This window comes from Oryza brachyantha, chromosome 1 (genome assembly GCF_000231095.2).
Source record: "Oryza brachyantha chromosome 1, ObraRS2, whole genome shotgun sequence".
NCBI classification, from domain to species: Eukaryota; Viridiplantae; Streptophyta; class Magnoliopsida; order Poales; family Poaceae; genus Oryza; species Oryza brachyantha.
Window position 1 is genome coordinate 21,233,694 of NC_023163.2, and position 23,452 is coordinate 21,257,145.

At 39.9% G+C, this 23,452-nt stretch overlaps 3 protein-coding genes across 6 annotated transcripts; 2 read left to right on the top strand and 1 right to left on the bottom strand.

Annotated features, from left to right (window-relative positions):
• Positions 1-5,594: 5,594 nt before the first annotated feature.
• On the top strand, positions 5,595-11,318 carry LOC102719812. 2 transcript variants are annotated; one of them, XR_001551832.2, is made up of 5 exons: positions 5,595-6,314; positions 7,639-9,192; positions 9,420-9,445; positions 9,940-10,733; positions 10,817-11,318. XR_001551832.2 is itself a non-coding variant. In XM_006644497.3 (4 exons), the coding sequence occupies exons 2-4, from the start codon at positions 7,668-7,670 to the stop codon at positions 10,669-10,671; spliced, it is 2,283 nt and encodes a 760-aa protein (XP_006644560.1). In that variant the 5' UTR covers positions 5,596-6,314; positions 7,639-7,667; the 3' UTR covers positions 10,672-11,318. The 2 variants fall into 2 exon arrangements, 1 of the variants encoding a protein (XP_006644560.1); XM_006644497.3 differs by having other exon boundaries at positions 5,596-6,314; positions 9,940-11,318.
• A 1,248-nt stretch (positions 11,319-12,566) lies between these two features.
• LOC102719531 (acidic endochitinase-like) lies at positions 12,567-13,881 on the bottom strand. The gene has a single exon (XM_006644496.3). It carries the CDS (start codon positions 13,797-13,799, stop codon positions 12,891-12,893), a length of 909 nt encoding a protein of 302 aa, XP_006644559.1. The 5' UTR covers positions 13,800-13,881; the 3' UTR covers positions 12,567-12,890.
• Positions 13,882-17,657: 3,776 nt separating this feature from the next.
• LOC102719247 (methionyl-tRNA formyltransferase) lies at positions 17,658-21,539 on the top strand. Of its 3 annotated transcripts, none has more exons than XM_006644495.3 (10): positions 17,658-17,782; positions 17,889-18,086; positions 18,170-18,272; positions 18,733-18,803; positions 18,893-18,997; positions 19,445-19,478; positions 19,714-19,814; positions 20,501-20,560; positions 20,617-20,814; positions 20,898-21,539. In XM_006644495.3, the coding sequence occupies exons 1-10, from the start codon at positions 17,669-17,671 to the stop codon at positions 20,988-20,990; spliced, it is 1,077 nt and encodes a 358-aa protein (XP_006644558.2). In that variant the 5' UTR covers positions 17,658-17,668; the 3' UTR covers positions 20,991-21,539. The 3 variants fall into 3 exon arrangements, with proteins under 3 accessions (XP_006644558.2, XP_040381705.1, XP_040381707.1); XM_040525771.1 differs by having other exon boundaries at positions 17,665-17,782; positions 20,617-20,770; XM_040525773.1 differs by having other exon boundaries at positions 17,665-17,782; positions 20,704-20,814.
• The last annotated feature ends 1,913 nt before the right edge of the window (positions 21,540-23,452 follow it).

Here is a 23,452-nt window from a genome sequence, read left to right on the forward strand (position 1 = left end):
ATGATTTTTTCTATAACTATGTAATTAGTTTTAATGTTCATGTATATTTAATGCTTTATTTAAATGTTTAAAGATTTGATGGGATCGTTTTTAGAAAAAGTTTTTGGAACTAAACGGACCTCAATAGGTGATGCCCTGGCGCTCACATGCTGTGGGCAGTGGCGCCCTTCGCAGGCTAATCAATTGAGGAGCAGCCGCCCTTCATTCAGACATATGCTCGTCACTGGAACATACTTCATGATTGGCAGTTGTGATGTTCACAGCATCTACGTAGTTCACCAGTAAACCATTCCTTCATAGTTCATACTCGTCTCTTGCCCGGCAGCTTCGTTGGTCTCGTTGCAATGAGACCGAGAGGCGAACTGTAGATCAATCCTTATTCCTTAAGTACAAATTTTAAAAAAATGAAATCGACTAAATTTCCATGAACTTTGAACTTGTTGCTAGGGTAATTGTGTTGAGTTCCAACTTTTGGGTGTCAACGGATCCTGATTCGGTGACATTGAGTTATTGATGTGTGGGATCCACATGAGTCTAGTCACATGTGGATCCAACCCGTTAGTGACTTAATGTCATCGAGAATGTCACGAATATCACCAAATCTGTGTCTGGTGTCAACCCCAACCGGTATTGATGGACAATATCACTAAATCTGCGTCTGGTGTCAACCCCAACCGGTATTGATGTGGAGGAGGATCAGTGCCAAATAAATTATTTTATAAATAAACCCTCAAAAAGAAAATCAAAAAGAAAATCAAAAAGAAAATAAAAAAGTAATAAATTATCTTACAGATAGGTCCTCTGTAACAGTATCTTTGGTGCTAAGAGCCTATTTGTATTGTAAGTTATTTACAAATAGACCCATTATGCCAGTAATCCTGACGCTGATAAAAAAAATCTCTATTTCTAGAATAAGATATCAGAAAGTGATAAAATGTAAAAAATTATGCCATCCTTGACTGCTAGTATAACTCGGATTGCATTGTCCTGTCAAATGGAATTTGCCACTTCTTTCATGCCATCAACTCATTGTTGGGCTAACTTAATGCATGAGTATCATGTGCTATCAATATAGTCACTGCAATTTTACCAATAGCATGTTGTTATCATCGTTGGATTAAAGTAACTACTCCCTTCATACTTTAATGAACAATGTCTTTGACTTTTTGACATATTTTTAATCATTCATCTTATTCAAATATTTTGTGTAAATATATGAAATGTAAGTTATAATGAAAATATATTTCTCTTACTACTTAAAGCGGAACCGTCCATCTCTCTCCCCATCTCACGTTATGCAAAAATCGTCGCTTCAAAAAACCTAAAAAATCAAGTGGGTTCTTTAAGAAAGTCGTTCTTTCCTTCGTGGGCACATGCAATCTATTATTGGTTATATGGACCATTTATTTTCTCTATATGACTGTGCAGTCTATTATCGTACCAATTGTAATGTACGAGTATATTATTAGTAGTAATAAATTCAATCACAACAAATAAATGGAAATTGTGTATGTTTTTTTTAAATAAAATAATAGTCAAACATGTGTTGAAAAGTAAGTGGCATTATCTATTAAAATATGGGAGGGGGTAATTGCTAAGATCTACTCCCTAGCACTATTGCACTACGTCTCTGCGACATTCTGCCTTTGCATTTTGATAGAACAATGGTAATATTATTGTTGCAGTTGTTTATACAATTGCACCTGATCCCAATTGCAATCTAGTGCACCTTCATGCCATTGGCTCCTTGTGTGACTATATGTCTATCTCAACCACAACATGGGTGGCTTGTACTCGAATATTGCGGGTACACTTCTAAAACGGTTAAAGAATTTATTTTCTATTATTTCTCATAATAATATTCTAAATAGTAAGATATATATCAAGATAAGTTATGTTTACATTCATTATTCATAAATTCCTAAAATGTTGATCTATTATCGGTTAAGGTCCTAAAATACTATCGGTCAATAAGCCGATATGATGTTTTAGGCTTAACTTCGTTTCCTTTGTCTGATATCTTGTCAGTCGTATGATCAAACTAACTGGCACATCTATTTTCAGTCAAGACTAATAATTTAGGTCTTGTACTGAAACAGCACAAAGACTTTCAGACCTTCGTATGTGACACGTCAAAATTTAGTTTTAGCGTCAATAGATGTTGACTCAATTAGAGGAGTACGCATATGCTAATTGTCATCATTCCAATGTTTTTTTTTATTTTTTTCCTCATAATTGGATTGATGAAATGCTCCGTACCATGTGGTTGATTCCATCCTAGAGTAGTCGATACGTCGATTAATCGCAAAGAAAGTTGTGGCTTAAAAAAGGTTCAGGGCCTCTTCGATTCGGAGGAATTTGGCGAAAATTTTGTGAGAATTGAATTGTTTCCTCTGAAATTCCTATAAAATTCCTGTGATCCGAAGAAACCCTCAGAGGCTAAATCATCAAGGAGGAATAGTATGTTTGCTTGCTGTCCTAAGGAGGATTTGCCTGGCCTGACACATGCTGGAGAAGAATTGTGGATTGTTTGATTGGTAGTTTGGTACCCTGGAATATTTTTAGTTGTCTGATCTGAGCCATTTGTAACCGTTAAATTCATGCACGAGAGTATGATCAAATGTGCTATACAAATTGCTATATGAGAGTAAAATAGGAGGTGGACCCTGCACGGGATCTGGATGAAAGAAATGTTTGATCTCAATGTACTTTTATTTGGTTTTTGTTTGTTTGGAAACAACGCCATGAGCTTTTCACTGGGATGAAAAGGTTCTCTTCTTTTTCTTGATTAAATTTTTGTCATGTCAAAAAAAATTGATATGACACATAATTAATATCAAATGAAAGGGTAATGACCTTAGGGAACATATTTAGCACGTAGCTTTGAATGACACGTGGAAAAGAAAGTCATGCTAGCGTCGACAAGTGATATAGTTTGAGCAAGTTTAATAGTAGAATCGATTACTAGCTATAAGTTTATATTAGAGCTAACATGTATGCTATAGTAGCTACGAGGTTGACTCAAATATTTCTCTCCAATGTTTTCTCCAATATATATTTAATGTATTTATCTTAGAGCACATGTAGATCTTAGTTTTTGCATGAGAGCCAATACCTTTTCTTTTTTTTATTCTCTCCTCTACGTAAGCTTATAGTTAACTTATAGTCTGCTATTGTACATGCTCATATATAAATACACACATAACTGCATATGATGGAGTTAATATAAGTGGATTAACTATAATATAATAATTAGTAAAGTGTTAAATAGCTATTAATCACACCTTTGTTCGGTCTGTTTTTCCTAGGCGCAGAACTACAACCAAACAAGAAAAGCACATGCATGCCTGGTCGGGTAAGACCATTCCATAATTTCTTACCTCATAGGCATGTTTTATGTAAGATCATATTCATGATTAATATTTTATAATGAATATTGAGTTGTAAATTGATTTATTAATATAAATTAGTTTAGAAATATTTATGATATTCGTATGAGTGTGTGTGATTAATATGAGTCAGGTTGTGATATACATACCATGAAACGGTGTGTTTATCTCGATGTGTGCAAGTGACTTGAGGTCAACGTTGATCAATGACAAGGACCAGAACTAGTTTCAGGGAGGAACCGAGATCTGGACGGTTGAGATACCATGTGGCATGGTTGGGCTAGAGCCAAGATTCTTGAAGGTCAACATCGATCAACGGTGAGACCGGGATTAGTCTCAGAGAGAAGTTGAGGTCCAGACAGCTGAGGATGACGGTGATGATGTTGAATATGAGTTGGCACGTGGTGGAGAAACACCGTGTGGAAATATATTTATAACGTGCTTCACAAGTTGTGTATGTAAGCATCAGAGAAATTGCGAATAAATATGGATGGAAGGCCGAGAAAGAAAAATATGAAAAGTTGAGAAATTTGAAAAGACATAATTTAATTTGGTAAAGTAAATACGGTTCTGGACAAGAAGTCCTACTCCTACTAGAGGAAAGAGTACTACTCTTAGTTGGTGATGGAATTTGTGGTATAAATAGATAGGAGTTGTGTCCCTAGATGCATAACTTGTGTGTAACTTTTGTAAAAAAGAAAATTAGAGTTTTAGAGGAGTGCTTTATATGCACTCTATAAATACAACTTGATGCAATAAAGTTGATCTATATCTAGCGCATCTTTGAATTGTGTCTTTGGTGGCGACGCGACTTCATCAGGTCAGAGTATATTTTTATTTCCGCTAAAAAAATTTAGTTGATTGGTTTTTCCTATCATTCAACTTCATCTAGTAGGCTTGGTTCTTGTGTTTTTATCCCTCAGTTTTTTCTTAGACATATCAGCCAGGACAATAAGGGTATTCACAATGCATTGACTAGAATATTATTCATAAAATCAAATAAATTGTCACGTAGGATAGAAGGTGATGCGACACGTGAGTAAATAAAGAAATAAAAATATATAGTTTTTATACAATACCCAAGACACAATGAGATATGAGTATCATTAACTTTAAGAGCTTTACTCCCAACCTTTCTTTTATACCGCGAGGTACTAGTACCGTGAGGTACTAAAATTGTCACTCGTGCTATCCACTCCACGATCAAGTTGGTACTAAAATCCCGATTATTGGTGATGATAGATCGAACGTTCACGATTCAAGGTACCGGCTTAATCGTGGGGTGGATAGCACGAGTGAGGATATTAGTACCACACGGTACTAGTACCTCGCGATATAAAAGGAATGATGTGAGTAAAACTCTAAATTTAAATATAAATAAGTAGCATTTATTTTTAAAAGAGTCGTATTTAATACTCATACCGTTACATATTATAATGTATATGTTTTCTATATATATGTCTAGATTTATTAGCACATAAATGAATCTAAACAAAACTAGAAAATCTTATAATATGAAATAGAGAATACTATTTTCCTTAGGTCATGAATGATCTAATAATCACGATTATAAAGGGCATGTACAACTACTGTCTTTAAGTTGTCTGTATGTTACGAAATTTAAAAAAAAATCCCGCCTCATCTAAGAGACAACCACCGCGTCTCTTCGTGAAGAGACGACATGGGTATATGCACCAATGTCAAACTGACACCGCTAGCACTGTTGTACGCTGCGTCTCGTCTCTTCGCTAGCACCATTAATTATCGTGATTTATGTTAAATGTTTACAGACAAATAAATAAATAAGATAAATAAATAAATAAGTCATTATACAAGTTGTCTATTTATATTAAATAGATAATAACCGTTACTTGTCTTACGGTCTTCGCTGGGAGCGAAGGCGGCGAGGTACCAATACGGAACCTTGAACAGCGTTGCTGAGAACAGCGAACCTTATCCACATTATCCTAGTCGTGTTTAGCTGTTGCGCCCCAACGCAACTCGCACGATTTTAAAACCTCCGCAACAACACGCAATTTGGCGGGTAGCTGAGTAGATTGAGCCTCCAACGTGGGGATCCTTAAATATCAAGCCCAGCGGGGGCGGAGGCCACCGAAAAGCGCAAAAGTTCCCCGAGATATTTTCATTGACATGTCAACCCGCGAAATAAAATATTAAAAAAAAGCCGAGTAACGCGCGCTAATTACATGGCTGGGACGCCCGCGACGTCACCCCTCGTCGTCCTCCTCCTCCGGTCTCATCCACCCTTTAATGGCGGCTTTTATCCCCCCGCGACCGCGACCGCGACGACGGACGCGGCCGTGTTTGCGCCAGCGCGCCAAGCGTAGCGTTCCTCCACCTGCATGCGGACGGAGCGAGCGAGCGAATGGCTGGGTAGCGACGAGCCGAGGAATCGGAATCGCTCCCCCTCCCCCGACCTAGCGTTGCTCAATTCCGCTCCCGCGGCAGCTTGCGCTTGCGCCCACACGTTTCTCTTGTCTTCTCCGCTCCTCCTTTTTATTCCGCGCGGGGGAGAGGGGGGGAATAGGGGATAGATTCAGCCGCTGGTTGGTGATTGGGACGGCGCCGGTGTGGTCTCGCGGCGCGAAAAAAGGAGTGGGGACTGAGCGCTCCGATCCGCTCTTGGCTGTGGAGCGAGCAGCTGCGCTGGGCGGACAGGGCAGGTGCCGCGGCCGCCGGTTACTTGCTTCGGGGGAGCTTCCTTTTATTTTTCCTCTGCTGCTGTGCGTTTCTCGTTCTGGGACCAGGAGGAGGTGCTAGCGGCGAGCGAAAGGCCTTGCTTGTTTTTTTTTTTTTTTTTTGCCGGAGGAGCGTGCCTCTTTTCGTGGTTGGTGGTTGCATAGCTCGCGGTGGAGACGATCGGATCTGAATTTTGGCGGAGGAAGAAGGGGAGAGATTTCTCAGGTAATTGAAATGTCCTTTGTTGTTGGTCGTGTGCTCATGTGCTGATTAGGTTATCCTACTTTGTGATAAACTGGTGAAGTCGCCTGCTTGGGGTGTGTGTGGGTTATCCATAAGCTTGACGGATCCTCTTAAGATGGCACGGAAAATATCTTCTTTTTGTTGTGACCTCCATGCTTTACGGAGCAAGGAAAGATTTCGGTTTCTCCTGTTGAAGATTTCTGGTTGAGCGTGAAGAAAGTGTTAACCATTTCTGCCATTTTGGCCCCGCGAAAAAAAAAAACATTTCTGTCGGTTTGTTCATGGAGCAATTATGGACATATCACGTCAGAAGGAAGTATCAAGGTGAAGATTAGATACCCTAAAGATAAAATCTGTAGCTAGTTGTACAGTTTACTGTTGACTGTGTGGCGGGCTGGTGGCATAACAAAAGTTAGGCAATAAGTTGGTCATCGCTGCATGCTGCCTCACAAGTAATAGCAAGCGCCTCTTTATCGGATCTCATCTATATTCTTTTGAAGCATGGGGAAAAGTTCTATCATCTTGCTGGTCACACAAGTCTTTGGTGGAAGTAGGCAAGTAGGAATAGTTGATTGTACTATGCATGATTTAGCTACTATACGTAGTTATTTTGGTTATGATTTTTTTTTACTTAAGCTGGTAACAAACCTTTCAGCAGTTTATATATTTTGAGAGTACGTTATTTTTTCTCATATTTTGGTAATAAAATCTTTGACCTTGCATTTTCTGTTTTAGTTAGTGTTAACTTCTATCAACCATTTGTTTAGAACATAGTGTTGTTTGTCATCTTTTTGGAGGGGGATTGGAGTTTAGAGGAGGGAGTTGATGGAGAGATTGGTTATGGACTTATGGGAGTTTCAATGTTTCATTTGTGCCCCCAATCCTTTGTTTGGAACTAAGATGAGAATAATGTGGAGTTCTAGTGGGAATTGGATTTTAAGTGATGATCTCTGGCTCAGATTTACTCTATCATAGTTAAAGGAGTAATTCCTTCCCAATTAGCACCCCTCCCCAAGTATGGTAATGGTGGGAATTTGCCCATGAACTCCCCTCCCAATCCCTCCCAAAACTTTCACATCCATCATCCCAAACAGCAGAATTAACAACCCCTACTCCTGAAACTCCCATTCCCTTTTAACAATTCCCCCCAACCTTTCACGAGCTTATATCTATATCTTCACAGTATGTACTGTTGGAATACTCCTCCACTTCCGATTTACTGATTTCCTGGCGAATAAATATTGATTTTCATTGCACTCCATAAATTAAATTCCATTTATATCTAACTATTCTTTTCCTTTTGCAGAATCTTAAGGTAAATCTTTGAAGCTGATCATGCCAGACTCTTCTGCCAACAGATTTGGCAAGAAAGTAGAGTTAGAAGTTCTTTCGAGCAAAGGCGACATTGGAGAATCATCTTACCACAAGCATTCCCTATGGATGGCACACTGGGCCAGATCAAGCATCAGTGCAGAACCTCAGAATGACCAGAGCTGTACTCAACTCAAGGAAATTGATGATGTTGGCTATTCAAAGGACTGTGGGGCTTTACCTTTTGAGCTGTTGAAAGCTAGAGTAGCTGAAAGGTTGATGGTGGGAGTGAGCCATGGAGGTGCCTCTGCAGGAAATACTCGGGAATTCAGCTCTAATATGTGGGGCGTACAACATGATGTTTGCCAAGAAGTTCAATGCAAGAATGTTGATCAGATGGGTAGCTCCATTGAAAGTTCTGTGATGCAGAAAAATGTGAACTTATATGCTGCTAAGACAGTGGTATCAGAAAGATATTCTCTTCATAAGATTTCAGATATATCGGCGGACTCTTATAAATTTTGTGGCACTGAAAATCTGAGTTCTGAGTGGAGTCATTTTCCTATGTTTGAGATCAACAAGAAAATTGATAGCATTCTTAACCCAAGGCGGTCCGCGTTCGTCACATCATCTGAAAAGATTTTTGTACCACAAAAATCTGTGAAGATAAATTTGTCTACCTCTAATGTGATGGCATTTTCATCAAAGAAATATCAGTTTCACACACGTCAGGTAACTGATGAGAATGGGCAATGCAAATCTGCAAGAGGCATGCTATCTCGTCTTAATGATTATACCAGTCTCAATTCTGACCGTGCAAGGGAAAAGCTGAAAGGCCATTTATCGACTGAAGAATCATGCTCTTGTAGCAAGGATGGAACTGACTCATCATGTTCGTTAGCAGACGAGCATCATGCAAGCCGTTATATCCCAAATTCAAATAAGTCACCTCATTGGTCTTGCAAGATTTCAGCAAGCAAAATTGAAAATCAAACTGTTGAAGGTTCTTCATTAGAACATAAATTAGGAGGTTATGGAGCATACAAAAAACATCAGCAATTAGAGGGAGTTTCATTCCGCGAGCCTTCACTGCATAGAGAGCATGATATCAAACCAGTTAAAACTACTGCCATTACCAACGAGGATGATGTGGACACGAATGGCCATCATGTTGTCTTTGCTAATATGTCACAAGGTGATCAACACTATATGAAAGAACACACACTAGATTCTGCAGTGAATTTGACAGAATCCTGTAAGATACCTGATATAATTGATAGTGGAATGATAAGTAAGAGCAAGGATGAATCACTAGCTCAAGGAAAGCAAGCAGAGAACAGATTGATCGATAACAAAAGAAAGGGTCCCTGCTTATTTGAAATGTTTACACAAACTACTAAATCAAATGCCAAATGTTCAAAAGATCCAACATCTTCATGGAAATCTTGTGGTAGCATGCCCAGTTGTTTACTGGGAGCACAGAAGCAATTTTCAGCTAAAACCGGTTCTTTGTACAGTGAAGCTCACCATGCATCAAAATCTACAGCAGGTGAGACCTACTATTATACAATCTAGTCTTGGTTAAGATTTTTTGAGCTTGCGCTGCTGGCACACCTGGATAGCAAAAGGCCAAAAACTTGCCTTATTTTCTCCAGGTTATTCGTGTCAGAAAGTGCTACTTGTTAATGTCAAGATGCAGTCTGATTCAAATGACAAATATATTACGATGCTTTAATTAAATATTAAGTGATGTGTTTTTTTCTGGTTTCTTTGTAGGATTTGCTTCATCATCAATGCAAAAGGTATTAGCACTCCACATTACATTTCATATCAGATTATTCTATGCAAATAAAATCAAATTCAGCTGATAAAATAACACGCGAGGCATTTCCATGCTCCCGGAATCATCAACACTATTTAAGTTTCTAACATGGAAACATGCAATGACATGCGGGATAACAGACAGATCCTTTTCCCATTTTGTTCTTCTATCTATTTGCAGTGAAAAACATCATGCCATGGGGAAGCATGGAATATTTTTAACATCCATTGAGAAAATTTGTTGTACTTTGCATCTGCCTGCAACATAAATCAACATTCAATGTCTACCTTCAAGAATACAACTCAATCTGCTTAATCACGAGTTGCTTCACTTATTCTGTTGCGAAGTTTAAAACATCACGGATTCATAAGGGTGTTGTCTTTATGCATTCTGCAGTTTTATCAGAAATCTGAGCATGTTGATTTCCGAATCTATTTTTCATATGTCATCAACAGCTAACTATTTTATTCGCAGGACCCTTGTTACCCATCCTCTGCAAAGAATGAACAGTTGGTGACTTCATCAATTAAAGGAGTATCAAGCTGTAGTAAAAGAAATAAAGCAGCCAATGCGAGTGCAGAATACCACGACTCCTATCCAAAAGAAACTTGTGCCAATAATCAAGAATGTAGCATGTCAAAAACATCAAGCATGAACTTAGATTTAGTTCTTTTTCAAATAAGCAGACTGAGAAATCCAATTCCCAATGCTTTGAATGAGTCACCAGTATGTCCAGATCCAAGTGAAAAGTGGCTCAAACGCCTGCAACATGATACCTCAGACTCTCATGCTCCTCGTTCTAAGAAACCAAAGGTTGGAGATGGTCCATTGGAGGGAGGAACAGCTACCTTGTTTAGTCAAGTGTTTGACTGTGATAGCGACAGTACTACCATGATCAGTCATGTGAAAAACAAACTAATGTGTAAAGGATTTATTGATCAACAAAGCCAAGAAGGTTCTCCCATGTCAGCAAAGAGTTTCAATCATTGGATAGGAAGATGGTGCCGAGGAGGTACTCCTGTTTTTCATGGAACTTCAGATCTGGAAAGACAAGAAGCGAAGTCTGACATGCCACCTAATGATCTTGAAGGTCAGTTCCCAAGTATCGCAGCAATGGCAATGATGGGGCGTGTAATGAACAAGCTCCGGCCATGTGAACTTCAGAAGAGGGGTCCCTCTGTAGTCTGGAGAACAGAGGGGCTGTGAACTCTGCATAGTGCCTGTTTTAGTGGCCATCAGCTATCAGCTGAAAACTTCAAATTCTGCAGGTAGGAGATAATTAAGTAAACGCATTGTGTGATTATCGTTTTTCGAAAGGAAAATATGTGTGATTTTTATCTTTTTTTTATAGGATTGTAGATTACTTGTTCAGTGATTCTCCTTTGCCCTGTCCTGACTCCTAAGGAGCACCATATTTTTGTATCCGAGAATTCGATGAACTGGCATCGCACATGAGATGCGACCTTGCTTTTGTTGATTTTTGCAATCTATTATATATATAAAGTAATAGAAAAAGGAGACATCATGTTATCTCTCATGGCCAGACATTTTAAGATTAATCGAAGGGAAGCAAGAGAAAAAAAATCAATCGGAAAAGGAAAATACACGTCAAAGAGCAGGTCTTTTGGAATAAAGAAAAGATCAATCGGAACAGAGCCTGTTGGATAAAGTGCTCGTTCGGAAGCTTACGGTTGTGGGTTCGACTTCTGGGGGAATATGTCTAAATTATTTTAGTAATAGGAAAAGGAGTCTTTTAAGAGTAATCAAGGACAAATAAGAGGAAAAAAAAAAGAAAGATCAATCCTTCGGAAGCTTGTGTTGGGGGTTCAACTCCTGGGGAAACATGTCTAAATTATTTTTTTTGGCAACCCCCCCCCCCAGAAGTCTATCTATAAATACGATTTGGAAACATCTAAATTCCGGTTAAAAATAAGTAAATTTAAGAGAAAGGATCAACATATAAATAGAATTTAGAAGTATCTAAAATTAAATTACAAATTTAGTATTATGCATAAAAGATTTTATGTACCAGTACAATCTAGAATATAGGTAAATAAGGTTCCATGTAAAAATAAATTTAGAAAAAAATAATTTCGAATTACCAATAACAATTAATTATTATCAAGATAAAAGAACATATACAAAACTAGCCACGTAATATGTGCGGGCCACCATGCTTGTTCTTTATGATTGGAACAGAAATTCAGATACAATTGGTATTGCTTGTCGTCAATGTCTTTACATGTAGAAATATTAGAAAAAAAATTCAAAGGCTCTGCCACAATTAGATTGATATTGTCAGTTTTCTTATATAAATATTGATTTTTGATATACTTTAAATATTCATCGGTAATACTAGATATATAAAAAGATTATTACTTATATGTTATATTTAGAGCCCGTTTTTGGTTTCGTCCTGGGCCACCAAAATCTCAGGACCGCCCTGCGCCAGGCTAACGACGGAGGTGGCAGGTCGCCGTCGCTAGCTCGCGAACTGCGTCTGGAGCAGGGTTTTAGCTAGCTGGGGGGGGGGGGGGGGGGGGGTGGCACCGCCCATGCATGTACTTCGCAGAGTTCATGGTCTGGTTGGAACTGGAAGAGGGGAGGAGGTGCAGGCTTCCATTGTTATTTGCTCCGTCGACGACGACGAGCACCATCGCACAAGGGCTCTGATGTGTTAATCTTACCATGTTAGTGCTTACATGAAACTAGGAATAAATGACTAGCTCATTATAAGGCCATATATACTCATCTTTTAGCTTATATTAAACATAAGCGAAAGATGATTAAAAAATTATTTATGGATAAAATTTTCTGTATATATTCTTATTGATCTAAAAACATTTATTAAAAATTTACGGTGAAAAACAGCAAAATGAACTTCAAATTTAAGTTTTAAAATTTAAATTTGAACTTATAAATATAAACATAAGCGAAAAAAGTTTTAACTTTGTGGTGGTGGACTAGTGGTTAAGGGTGCGTTTAGATTCTAAATTTTTTTTGAAACAAATCTCACGTCAGACGTTTGACCAGATGTTGAAAAGATGCGTTTAGATTCCAATTATTGCTCAACAAGAAAAATGGTCCACCTAGTGATCAAATGTTTGAAAATTTTAATTTCACCGATCAACTCTGGTTACTACTGTTGGGTGATAATTTGAAGGCGTGCACTCAAGTCAAAAATGTCCCATTTCCCTATACATTGCGCACGTGTTTAATAGAAAAAAAAATCAATAGCAAAAGTGTAAGAAAAATAGTACTACACGGTGAGTCCGATCATTGAAGTCTTCAAAATATTATTGCTCATCTGTTTGCTGAAAATGTACCACATGGCTTATTTCACAATTCGTAAAGGAGTATGGTTCATAGGTTGAGAGCTCAGTTCAAACGCCTGCGAATATGGTTCGCGCGCGCGTAGCTTCGGTTCAGACGTTCCCCTGCAACTTCTCGCCATAACGAGCGGTCGTGTCTCTCCAGCGATCCCACAGCATGACGCCGCCGTAGTTGGCCGCGCCCTTCACCGTCGGCAGCACCTGCGACAGCAGCGTGTCCGCGTCGATGTAGCCGCCGTTCGTCGCAGCGGTACGCTCCGCCGGCAGCCCCATGAAGACGTCCGCGGGCGCCGGCACGGCGCTCGTCCACCGCGCCCACGCGTCCAGCAGCTTGCTCGTGTCGCCGTCGACGTACTGGCACTGCGCCTCCTTGTTGTTGTAGAACTGCACCCACACGTGGTTGAACACCCCGGTCCTGATCGCCGCGCCGAGGCGCGCGTCCGGGTACGGGCACTGCGGCGCCGCGGTGAGCAGGCACGCGCCGTTGCATCTCGACGCGAGGGCCATCGCCAGCTCGTCGTAGTGGTCGCCGCCGCCCGTCTCTATGTCGAAGTCGATGCCGTCGAGCAGCGCGTCGCCGAAGGGGCGGGACGTCGAGCTGCCGCCGAGGAAGTTGTCCCACAGGTAGCCAGCGACGCCACGCGCGTCGTCGGCCGAGGAGAGGGAGTACTGGCCGGCGGCGCCGCCGAGGGAGAGGAGCACCTTCACGCCGCTCTGCTGGCAGGAGCTGATCTCGGAGCTGAGCGACGTGCAAGTCCCCGTAGCCTGCTCGCAGTGGCCGGCGAGGTTGAGGCCCGGGGCGCGGTTCTCCCCGAAGACGTTGAGGAAGGCGATGTTGACGAACCCGTACCAGCCGGAGGCGCACGTCTCGGTGAGGGTGCCATCCCCGTTGTTTTGGCCCCAGTAGACGGCCACCTGGCCGGCGTTGGAGACGGCGGCGAAGGCGGCCAAGTGGAGCACGGCGAACAAGAACGGAGAAGTGGAGCAGAGCCTTGGAGCCATTCCTAGCTATGTCCTTGCACGTACGTTACGTTTGTGTGTTGATTTGCGATCGATGCCGTGTGTGGAGTGTGGGTGTGGCCGGGCCGTGTGGCGTTTCATAAAGGCAGCAAGAGAGCGTAGGGTAGGGTGTGAACCAGTGAAATTAAGGCCTTGTGTAGTTTCTAATTTTTTTTAAAAAACATCACATCAAATCTTTAAATATCTAAATGAAGCATTAAACATAGATAAATAAAAAAACTAATTACATAGTTACGGAAGAAATCTTAAGACGAATCTTTTGAGTCTAATTAGAAAATGATTAGCCATAAGTGCTACAGTAACCAACATGTGCTAATGACAGATTAATTAGGCTCAAAAAATTCGTCTCGCAATTTTCAACCGGAATCTAAAATTTGTTTTGTTATTAGACTATGTTTAATATATCCGAAAACTTGATGTGATGTTTTAACAAAAAAATTTACAAACTAAACACATGGAAAATGTTTCTGGACGCGGCTAAGGAAATCTGTGACGAAGACTTGACTACACTTGGAAGTTGGGAAACCAAGTCAAGAGTCGTCGATCTGACGTATTAGGAGACTTGCAAGAGTGACTCGCGGTTGCACGTTACTGTCCTTCTTAATTATGATCATAAAAAAGTCTCTAAATTGACGTGAGTGATGTGCGTGCATAAGGGTATACACGTGTATCTGACATGTAAAAAAAGTAAAATAAATGACTGGTATATAAACTTATAAAATACAAATCTGGTTCACACTTTCTGTTACTTTTTGTTTAACCAATTATAAAGGGTATAAAGAAAACGAGTTTCAAATGACCCCGACTATCTATGGGGGCAAGAATTTTGTATTTAACTCCCATCATTCCCAGAGAGGAGGGATAAGAAATGGAGGCGATTGTTTGGATTTTCTAGAGAAAAGAAATAATATATTTATAAATAAAAAATAATTTATGAGTTATATATATATTTAAAGAGAAATACTATAGGACGGGGTCTTGCTTCAACAGGATCCACTGCAGCTGAATTCTGACTCGTTGAATGGACGCGGTCTCGGGCGACGGTTTTTCTGAGAGGAACACGGAGCACTTTGTGCTTGTGCAAGGCGCCGTCCACGGTGCTGGTTCAAGCTCCTCTGCCAGCTCCAGAACTTCGGCACCACATCTCCGCCGTCGACCTCGCTGGCGCGGCCAACCCCGATGACGTCCGCTCGGCGACGGCGGTCAGGAGCGGCTAGCGGCTGTCAACGACAGCGGCGGCAGCGGCGGCGACGGCCACGATGACGATGGTGGTGACGACGACGAGGATTCGTTACTGATGATATGATACTGTTCATGATACCACTAGTACCAGATATGTTATTTTTTAGGTATTATATATGATACATGTTAGGTATCATGTTACTTGAAAGGTATCATGTTACTTGAGCATGTTACATTGAAGTATCATACATGACACATGTGAGGTGCCATATTACCTGGATATGATACCATGACTGATATATTTGAGGTATCATGTTATCTAAAAAGTACCATGTTACCTACATAAAGTAACGCTATACCGTTCCGAACGACATACCGTACAGTAGCATGGCCTTTAAATTTTATCAATCTAAAAGTCGGGCCTAAAAAATAAACTACGATAAAAAACATAAAATCTACTCTAAATTTAAAATTAAAAATTTATCTTATAAGCACAAGAAAAACAAAAATATGAGGTTGATAGTGATTAGGGTGACAACAATCATAAGTGGTAAGAGTGCAACCAAGATATACAGTGCGATATGAAGTGATTGATCACATTAGTCCAATGCGGTTTGATTATCATGGTGAAGACATGCAATGGATCTCACTCCGTGGGAACATTGGAAGTTGATTTGGGGAGTAATATAAAAGATGACATAAATGCAAGATTTCTTGTCACATGGAGGGAAACATCAATATTGGAGCTAGATCATTTGTATTTGGGATCTCGGGTGATACATTATACCAATATGAGGATTTGAATGTACCTAAACGACACCTCGATACAAGCTTAAGAACCACCCGCTTATTTTACTCTAAAAAATAATAGGGACGAATCTCGGGTCATGCTTGAGGGATGAATGAACTAGCACCATGTCTAGTATCCGTCGATATTTTACCTGTATTAGATCAATAACCATTGGTACTAGATCGATATCCATTTGTACCATCTATGATACCTAAGCGCTAATCAGATACCTATAGGATATCAAGCCTGCTTTTGTGGTTAAGCAGGATCTAATCATGATGGATAGGGGTGCTAAAGGAGAAGTAGTAGACTGTGGTGCAAAGAGATTTTCAGCACGTTGGAGTCATGAGTCGTCGATGCTCAACACGAAGGCATCCTGTGGGGTGTTGTGGCTATGCATATGGAGGAGGGATCTAGATAAATGTTGCTATGGTTAGAAGTGTTTGAGTTCCTCATCTTTAGGAGATTTGCATTGGCCGAGGGCGAGAACAATGCGGCAGACTAAATATGGTCACTCCCCTGTCCCTGCCACACAACAGCTTTGTAACTTATGATATCTTTTCGGCCATTATAGTCTCACCACAATACACGCCACAACCTTTGAGTAGAGCCTGGGTTTCTCTGGACATAAGAGTCTTGGCATACATATCTCCTCTTGTGTTGGTGCCTCAACCACAGTTGGCCAAGAAAAGTAAGTGCCGACCAAGCTCCTGCAACACCCCTCGCCTTCACGTCCCTTATTGTTGTGTACACAATCACTCCTTCTCCCTTGGTGCCCCCTATTGGAGTATGTCGACCTTGCCTCGTCACTCCACCTTATCATGGTTTGCTATGCTAACTTTTCTTAGAGTGTGTCGTGGAGCAGATGAGAGGAGGCGCCAACAGCAGGTGCTCATTGATCGGGCCAAGTGGTGGTACGTCGTATGCCTCGCAGGGTAGGAGTTAGACGCATCACATCCTTTGCCTTGGGACATGATGACATTGCCTAACAACTCTCTACACACCCCCAAATCCCTATAACCCGATACTTCGTTCTAAACAAGACATGCTAACCCCATTAGTTGAACTCCCTAAAAAATTCTATATTTTTTATATACCAAATTTCGTTATATTGGACTAAAGTTCACCATTTTGTATGGGGTTGTCGAGAGCTAACTAATGGTTAAGCGATGATGACAAAAAAAAGGGAGCGGAGGCTTATGGGACAACATTTCACATAACTTACTTTCACTTATGATAATTTATAGAACCAATACTTATCAATGATAAAACAAAGAATTTCTCAAATCAAAACTGTATAACCAAATAACTTCTACATTACATTCATAGGATCCACCACTAGACCCACACCCCAAAAGTCTATTAAGGCCATAAAAAGAATCTAGATCGTACATAACTTCGTGGATGAGGAAAGCAACAATAATGTAACGGTGGAGTCGTGGGTATACGATTATAACCCACTAAGGGTTTTAAATCCTTGTATCCATGAATATTATGCACATACCGTGAGATCACTAATCTGTGTTGTTTGTTTTCCTATTTAAATGTTTTAGTCGTGTTTTCATAGGTGCATATGTGCACTATTACTCGTGCATCTACCATGTAATTGGAAAAAAAACATGATAATTTCTAAACCTCAAAAAGCTAATGTTGTTGGATACTTGGATGCACGTTACATTGCTGATCACTTTGGTCTCGTTAACACAACCTACGTATATTTTTCTAAGAAAAAGAAAACACCTCCTCGATAAAAGGAAAAGAGAAAACGCGAAATCTAGGCCGCCGTTTGGTTTCTGAAAGTAATCCCGGCCGTCCGATGGTACCATGAATGAATAGTAAGGCGTCGTCCTCCCCAATCCCAACCCAACCAAGAGGAGAGATGGCGCGCTTCTCCCCGCCGCTGCTGCGCCGGTGCCTCTGCTCCGCCGCCAAATCCGCCTCCGCCGCCGGAGGCACCAATAAGAGGAATATCGTCTTCTTGGGATCCCCCCAGGTACGACCACCACCACCCACAAGCTCTTCACTTCTCGGTTCGCGAACTCCCGTGCTCCCTCCGGTCTGGTGTCTGATCCACAAGAGCTCGGCGGGTCGAGCCCCAGGTGGCCGCGTCGGTCCTGGAAACGTTGCTCGTGGCGTCGGACTCCCCGGACTCCGCATTCCAGGTTGCCGCCGTCGTGACGCAGCCGCCGGCCGCCAAGAACCGGGGGAGGAAGCTGATGCCGTCGGCCGTCGCGCAGCTTGCGCTCGACCGCGGGTTCCCCGGCGACCTCATCTTCACGCCGGAGCGCGCTGGGGAGGTAGTCTCTCTTCTGAGTCTTTCTCTCAGTAACCCTTCACACTGAGGCTACAATAGTGTTGAGTTACACTAGGATTCATGCAGGAGGCGTTTCTGTCAGGCCTGAAGGAATTGAGACCAGAGCTCTGCATCACTGCTGCCTATGGAAACATTCTGCCTCAGAGGTTTCTTGATATTCCGCCATATGGTACGTCTCGTAGCTAAACTTCAGCTTAGCCAATTTCAGCTTGTTCTGGCTCATGCTCAAGCAGAAATAACTCTGTAGGATAACATCTAGTAGGACCAATGTTAACCGGATAGTCTTATGTTTCCAGTATAAATTGTAAAAAGTAAAACTTGATAACTTCTAGGAGAACCAATGGTAACTGGACAGCCTTACAGCCCCATTCTTGATAGAAAAGTAAAAATTGCAGAAGCCAAAACTTGATAGCTTCTAGGAAAACCAATGGTATAAGAACTGGATAGTCTTATCTTTTTATTCTAAATTGCGAAACCCCAAATTTGATAGCTTCAAGTCAGTTCATAAGCAGCCTTACCACAATCTGTATTTAAAGCCCCTATTTTGCCTCAAACCAATCTGGGACATGTTGAATTTCGTATATTGGGTCCTGAACCTTGATTATTTGTTATTTCTACTTAAATACCAGGAACTGTTAACATACACCCGAGTTTGCTGCCTCTATATCGTGGTGCAGCACCTGTGCAGAGGGCATTGCAGGTTTTATGCTCTATGTGTTCGCTGTTACAACTCTGAGCCAGTGAGGCTATGGAACAGGTTTTATGCTCTATTTATCAATTTAACTGCAGGACGGTGTTGAAGAAACAGGTGTTTCCCTTGCATATACTGTCCGTGCATTGGATGCAGGTCCAGTGATTTCTTGTGAAAAATTTTCTGTTGATGAATGTATTAAGGTAGGTGGTTTTTATCGTCTAGCTGTATTGCTGGTTTTATTATCATCCTGAAAGTTAAAAGTTATAGAACAGACGACAGACATTTCTTGAAAAAATATATACAAGGCAATTTTGGGCCTCAAATGTTTTCCTATTCAATCACATGACATAACCATGATTGCATATGGTTGCACTTGAATTTTAAATTTCCAGTTAATGAAGATGCATGATAATGTTGATAATTTTAGTCCATTATAGACTATCACTTTGCATTCATACATCCGGAGTGGGTGTAAAAGTGTTCAGTAATAATGAATATGAACAAATTTTCACTCAGACTACACTGATAGATTGACAATTTCAACACAATATTACTAAAAAAACTAGTTTACTTCAAATTACAAACTGAAGATAATTAAAGTTTCATAAATTGTACTGATCATTCTCAGTAACTTTCTTTGTTTGCAGGCACCAGAGTTGCTTGCTATATTGTTCAACATAGGTAAAGACTACAGACTAATCATGTGTATTTTTCATGGAGTGGAGTTTGTCCTTGTGTAGATCTAGTTTACTTGTCCTAGTGGCAACACTCCTTATCCTTAACTATTATCTGGTATTGTTAGTTGATTATACTTAACAAGGAACAGACGTTATTTAAATTTTTAAATGTCTTTTTCTAAGGATTATTTTGAGTATGTAATGGCAGACTTGGTAATTGGGATTCTTGCATTAAATAGGATCCAAGTTGTTGCTTCGTGAACTACCATCTATTCTTGATGGATCGGCTAAAGAAAAGGCAAAACCACAGGATGATTCCAAAGCAACTCATGCACCGAAGGTACACATGGGATGGAACAGCTCAAATAATGCTGTCTTATTCATTTGGTACAACTTTATTCACATGCAGAATTCATTTGCACTAGTCCCTCCTAGCATTTTCTGGGGAAGAAAAAAGATCACTGATATAGTGCTCAGTCAAGTGAACATGCACCAAAAATAAAAAAAAAAAATCTTGGGCATAGCTACATGATCTTTTGTTTAGCTTTTATTTTATATTTGATGCTCAATTTCAAATTGCTTTAGTTTACAATAAAAATAATTTTATTTTCAAATATTTGTATAAAGAGATAACAGTGGGTTTTGAAGACTATTTTTTTGTTACATTTATTTGTTTTCCCTCTTCTCTTATAGTTTGTATACCATCATTTTTTGAACAATATCATGTGTTTCTAATGTTGATATACAGTGATACACGTTGTAGAACTATACTGTAGTACAGTACTGCAGTTTATATTTCCTTGTATGTTTGGATTTATATGTTTAGGAAATCTAAATCATTTTATTGAACCATCTACTCAGACTTGTCCTGAATTCGGAATGTACAAGTACTCTGCAGCTAGACAGATAGTTTATAGCCCAGCTGTGGCCTCTGTTTTCCTTCTGAATTTTAGGAATCTTGCATATTTGTGATGCTGTACAGTTTAGATGTTCCAATGTATTTATCATTTCAGTTCTGCTTTCCAGCTAAATTCTGACGAGTCATGGTTGTCATTCGACCAAGAAGCTAAAGTGCTCCATAACAAGGTGAGTTTCTTATTTTTAGCATACACATTCATGCTATTGCCAACCAACTCTGGTAGGTACGAGCCTTTGCAGGCTGGCCAGGAACTCGTGCAAAATTGCAGCTCATGAACCAAAATGGGGAACCTGATGTGCTTGAGATTAAGGTTATCAGCACGAAGGTTTGCGCATCCTGTGACAAAACTGGAGATGGAAATGAGGTACTCTTCTCAGGTAGCTCATTGCTGATTCCTTGCAGTGGTTCATCTTGTCTCGAGGTTCGTATTCTAGCTTACAGGCTACGAACATGATTTTTCTTTCCTTGTGGCCTACTCGAATTTTTCTGATGTTGTATGGCTAGGTCATGGAGCTTCAACTCCCTGGAAAGAAAGTAACGACAGCAAGGGACTTCTGGAATGGTTTGCGTGGTCAAAAGCTGTTGAAATCACCATAAATGAGTCACCATAATCTCATCACAGCGTGTACCACTGCATGCACAAGATGATCGTATGTCATGCTCGGATGCTACAAGTTTTTCTAGGCAATGGTGTTATGGATCATGCACGAATTTTCAGGAGAATGCTATCACAGCCAGATTGTGAAGATATGATTTCTTTGCTACACCATACATTTCGGTACCTCCCAGAGCACACAGTTAGCTGTCTACAAAAATTCTGGAAAACACAGTTGTTAGCTACCCAGAGTTGTTAGTCCCATTTTGTTTGAAATATTTTTACCGAATGATGGCTGCACTAGACTGCTTGTGACCACTTCACCATTTGTGAAATATGAGTAATTGACATGCAGTGCTCGCTATTTCAGTTCAGTATTCAGTCTGTAAACTTCAGTCGGAGCAATCACTCTATTGGCTGCCTGTGCCTGTGTGGTAACTTTCCATCTGAACATTTTTATTGGATGTAGTGGCACTAAACTGTTTGTGATCACTTCTTTACTTGAGAATCGACTACCTCGTGTTAGTTCGGAAGCGCAATACTAAATCAAATCATATCCTTTATTGCTCCCGTCTTGAGGACATCATATAATTGCTCTTGTCACGTCTGTATGTGACACGAAGTTTCTTGTTTGCCTTCCGGTGTTAATTGATTAATGCAAGAAAAGATCTTGCTTGGCAATAGCAGACAGAGACGAAATGAATCAAATGATCCATCCACGACTTTCGGTTAGAGGTACACTAAATTATAAATGAATGAAAGTGATCGGATCGGCGAGGAAATGCACTGCGAACGTAACTCTTTTTCTCAGGCTGGTGATGACCTAGTAGAACAGAGGAGTCCTAGGCTCGAGATGACGCATAATTAATCATATCCATGCAGTTCGATAAGCTACGGGGTAAGCAGATTCGACACAAACAAACGGAAGAGAACATACAACAAGGTTCAGTCAGGAACACACCCGCTCGATCCGTTCGTGGCTCCAAATGGCATTGTGTGGTAACCCTTCGTATATTGTAATCTCCAAATCATACAGAGTCGTGAGTCCATGGACTGTGTTATTTGTGTGATTTTGTAACATGATAGTTACGGTTGGTTGTCTGCTTGATCTGATACCAAGGTCGCTGTTGTGTTGCTGTCGCCGCCACGGCATAAATTTCATCGTATTTGCTTGGCTCACTGACGAAAATTGCGGGTAGATCTTGGCTAATTTTGATTACCTTTCATCAATACCAACTTTGTTGGCCACTGCTTGGTCTTCTAGATGCAAACCTTACTGTACGGCCTCGATCGCATGTATATCCTTAAAAAAGATGCCCAAAAGTTATAGTTTGTATTTGATGCTATAGATGACTTTAAATAATGAAGTCAACAACTGTAACGATCCGTTAGCGGCTAATGGGTTACGGAAATTGTTTTCCACCTACCAAAGAATATCTTTACACCTCATTTCATCATAACCCTCCATTATTTCCATTTCCCAACCTCATCATTCATAACACATTACCCAAACATGCCCTAAAATTATGTATCTCATCGTAATATGGAATTTTAACATAGGGATTGTCTATGTGACTATATCTAAAGTCATTTGATTTTTTAATATTTTTTCCAAATACAAGTTATCTTGGTTCATATTACCTACATTTCAAGATGTTTTGATCTTTCATAGATTAATATCGATGCTAATAAATCTAAACACATATATGAAACATATACATTGATCTATGGATAAATCTAGATATGTTAAAATATCTTATATTATAATATGAAACAAAGCGAGAATAACAGATATTCAAGCATACAAATATAGATGGTCGTTTTGGATTTTCGAGGAAGAAAGTGAAACACGAAAAATATACTATGAATAAATTTTTTATATACATGTTCTTAGCGATTTCAATGTAAATGTTGAAAAATAAACTACGATGAAATTAAAACCCCTAATTAACTTTAAATTTAAGGTTCAAAATTTAAATTTTGACTTATAAACATAAGCAGAAATGAAAAGATGAGGTTGACAATCTCAAATAGAAATGTTTAGATATCATCATACTCTACAATTCTAGTATAAAGTTCATCTAACTTAATATGAGTGTATATATAAAACTTATATAGACTGAACTTACCCATGCGGTTTTGTGGAGTGGCACATCAGTGTTAATATATCGTCATTTTTTCTAGAGCTTTTTTATCATTATTAAAAAAATTCTTAAAATACCAGTAAAAATTTAGCATCTCGAGATACAATATACTTCCTCCGTTTTTTTGTTTGATGCTGTTGACTTTTTTATTTACGTTTGATCATTCGTCTTATTAATTTTTTTTTGTCCAAATATACATAATTATAAATCATACTTAAAGTTACTTCAGTAATAAACCAAATCATAATAAAATAGTCAATAATTATATAACTCTTTTGAATAAGACGAAGAGTCAAACGTAGATCGAAAAGTCAACGGCG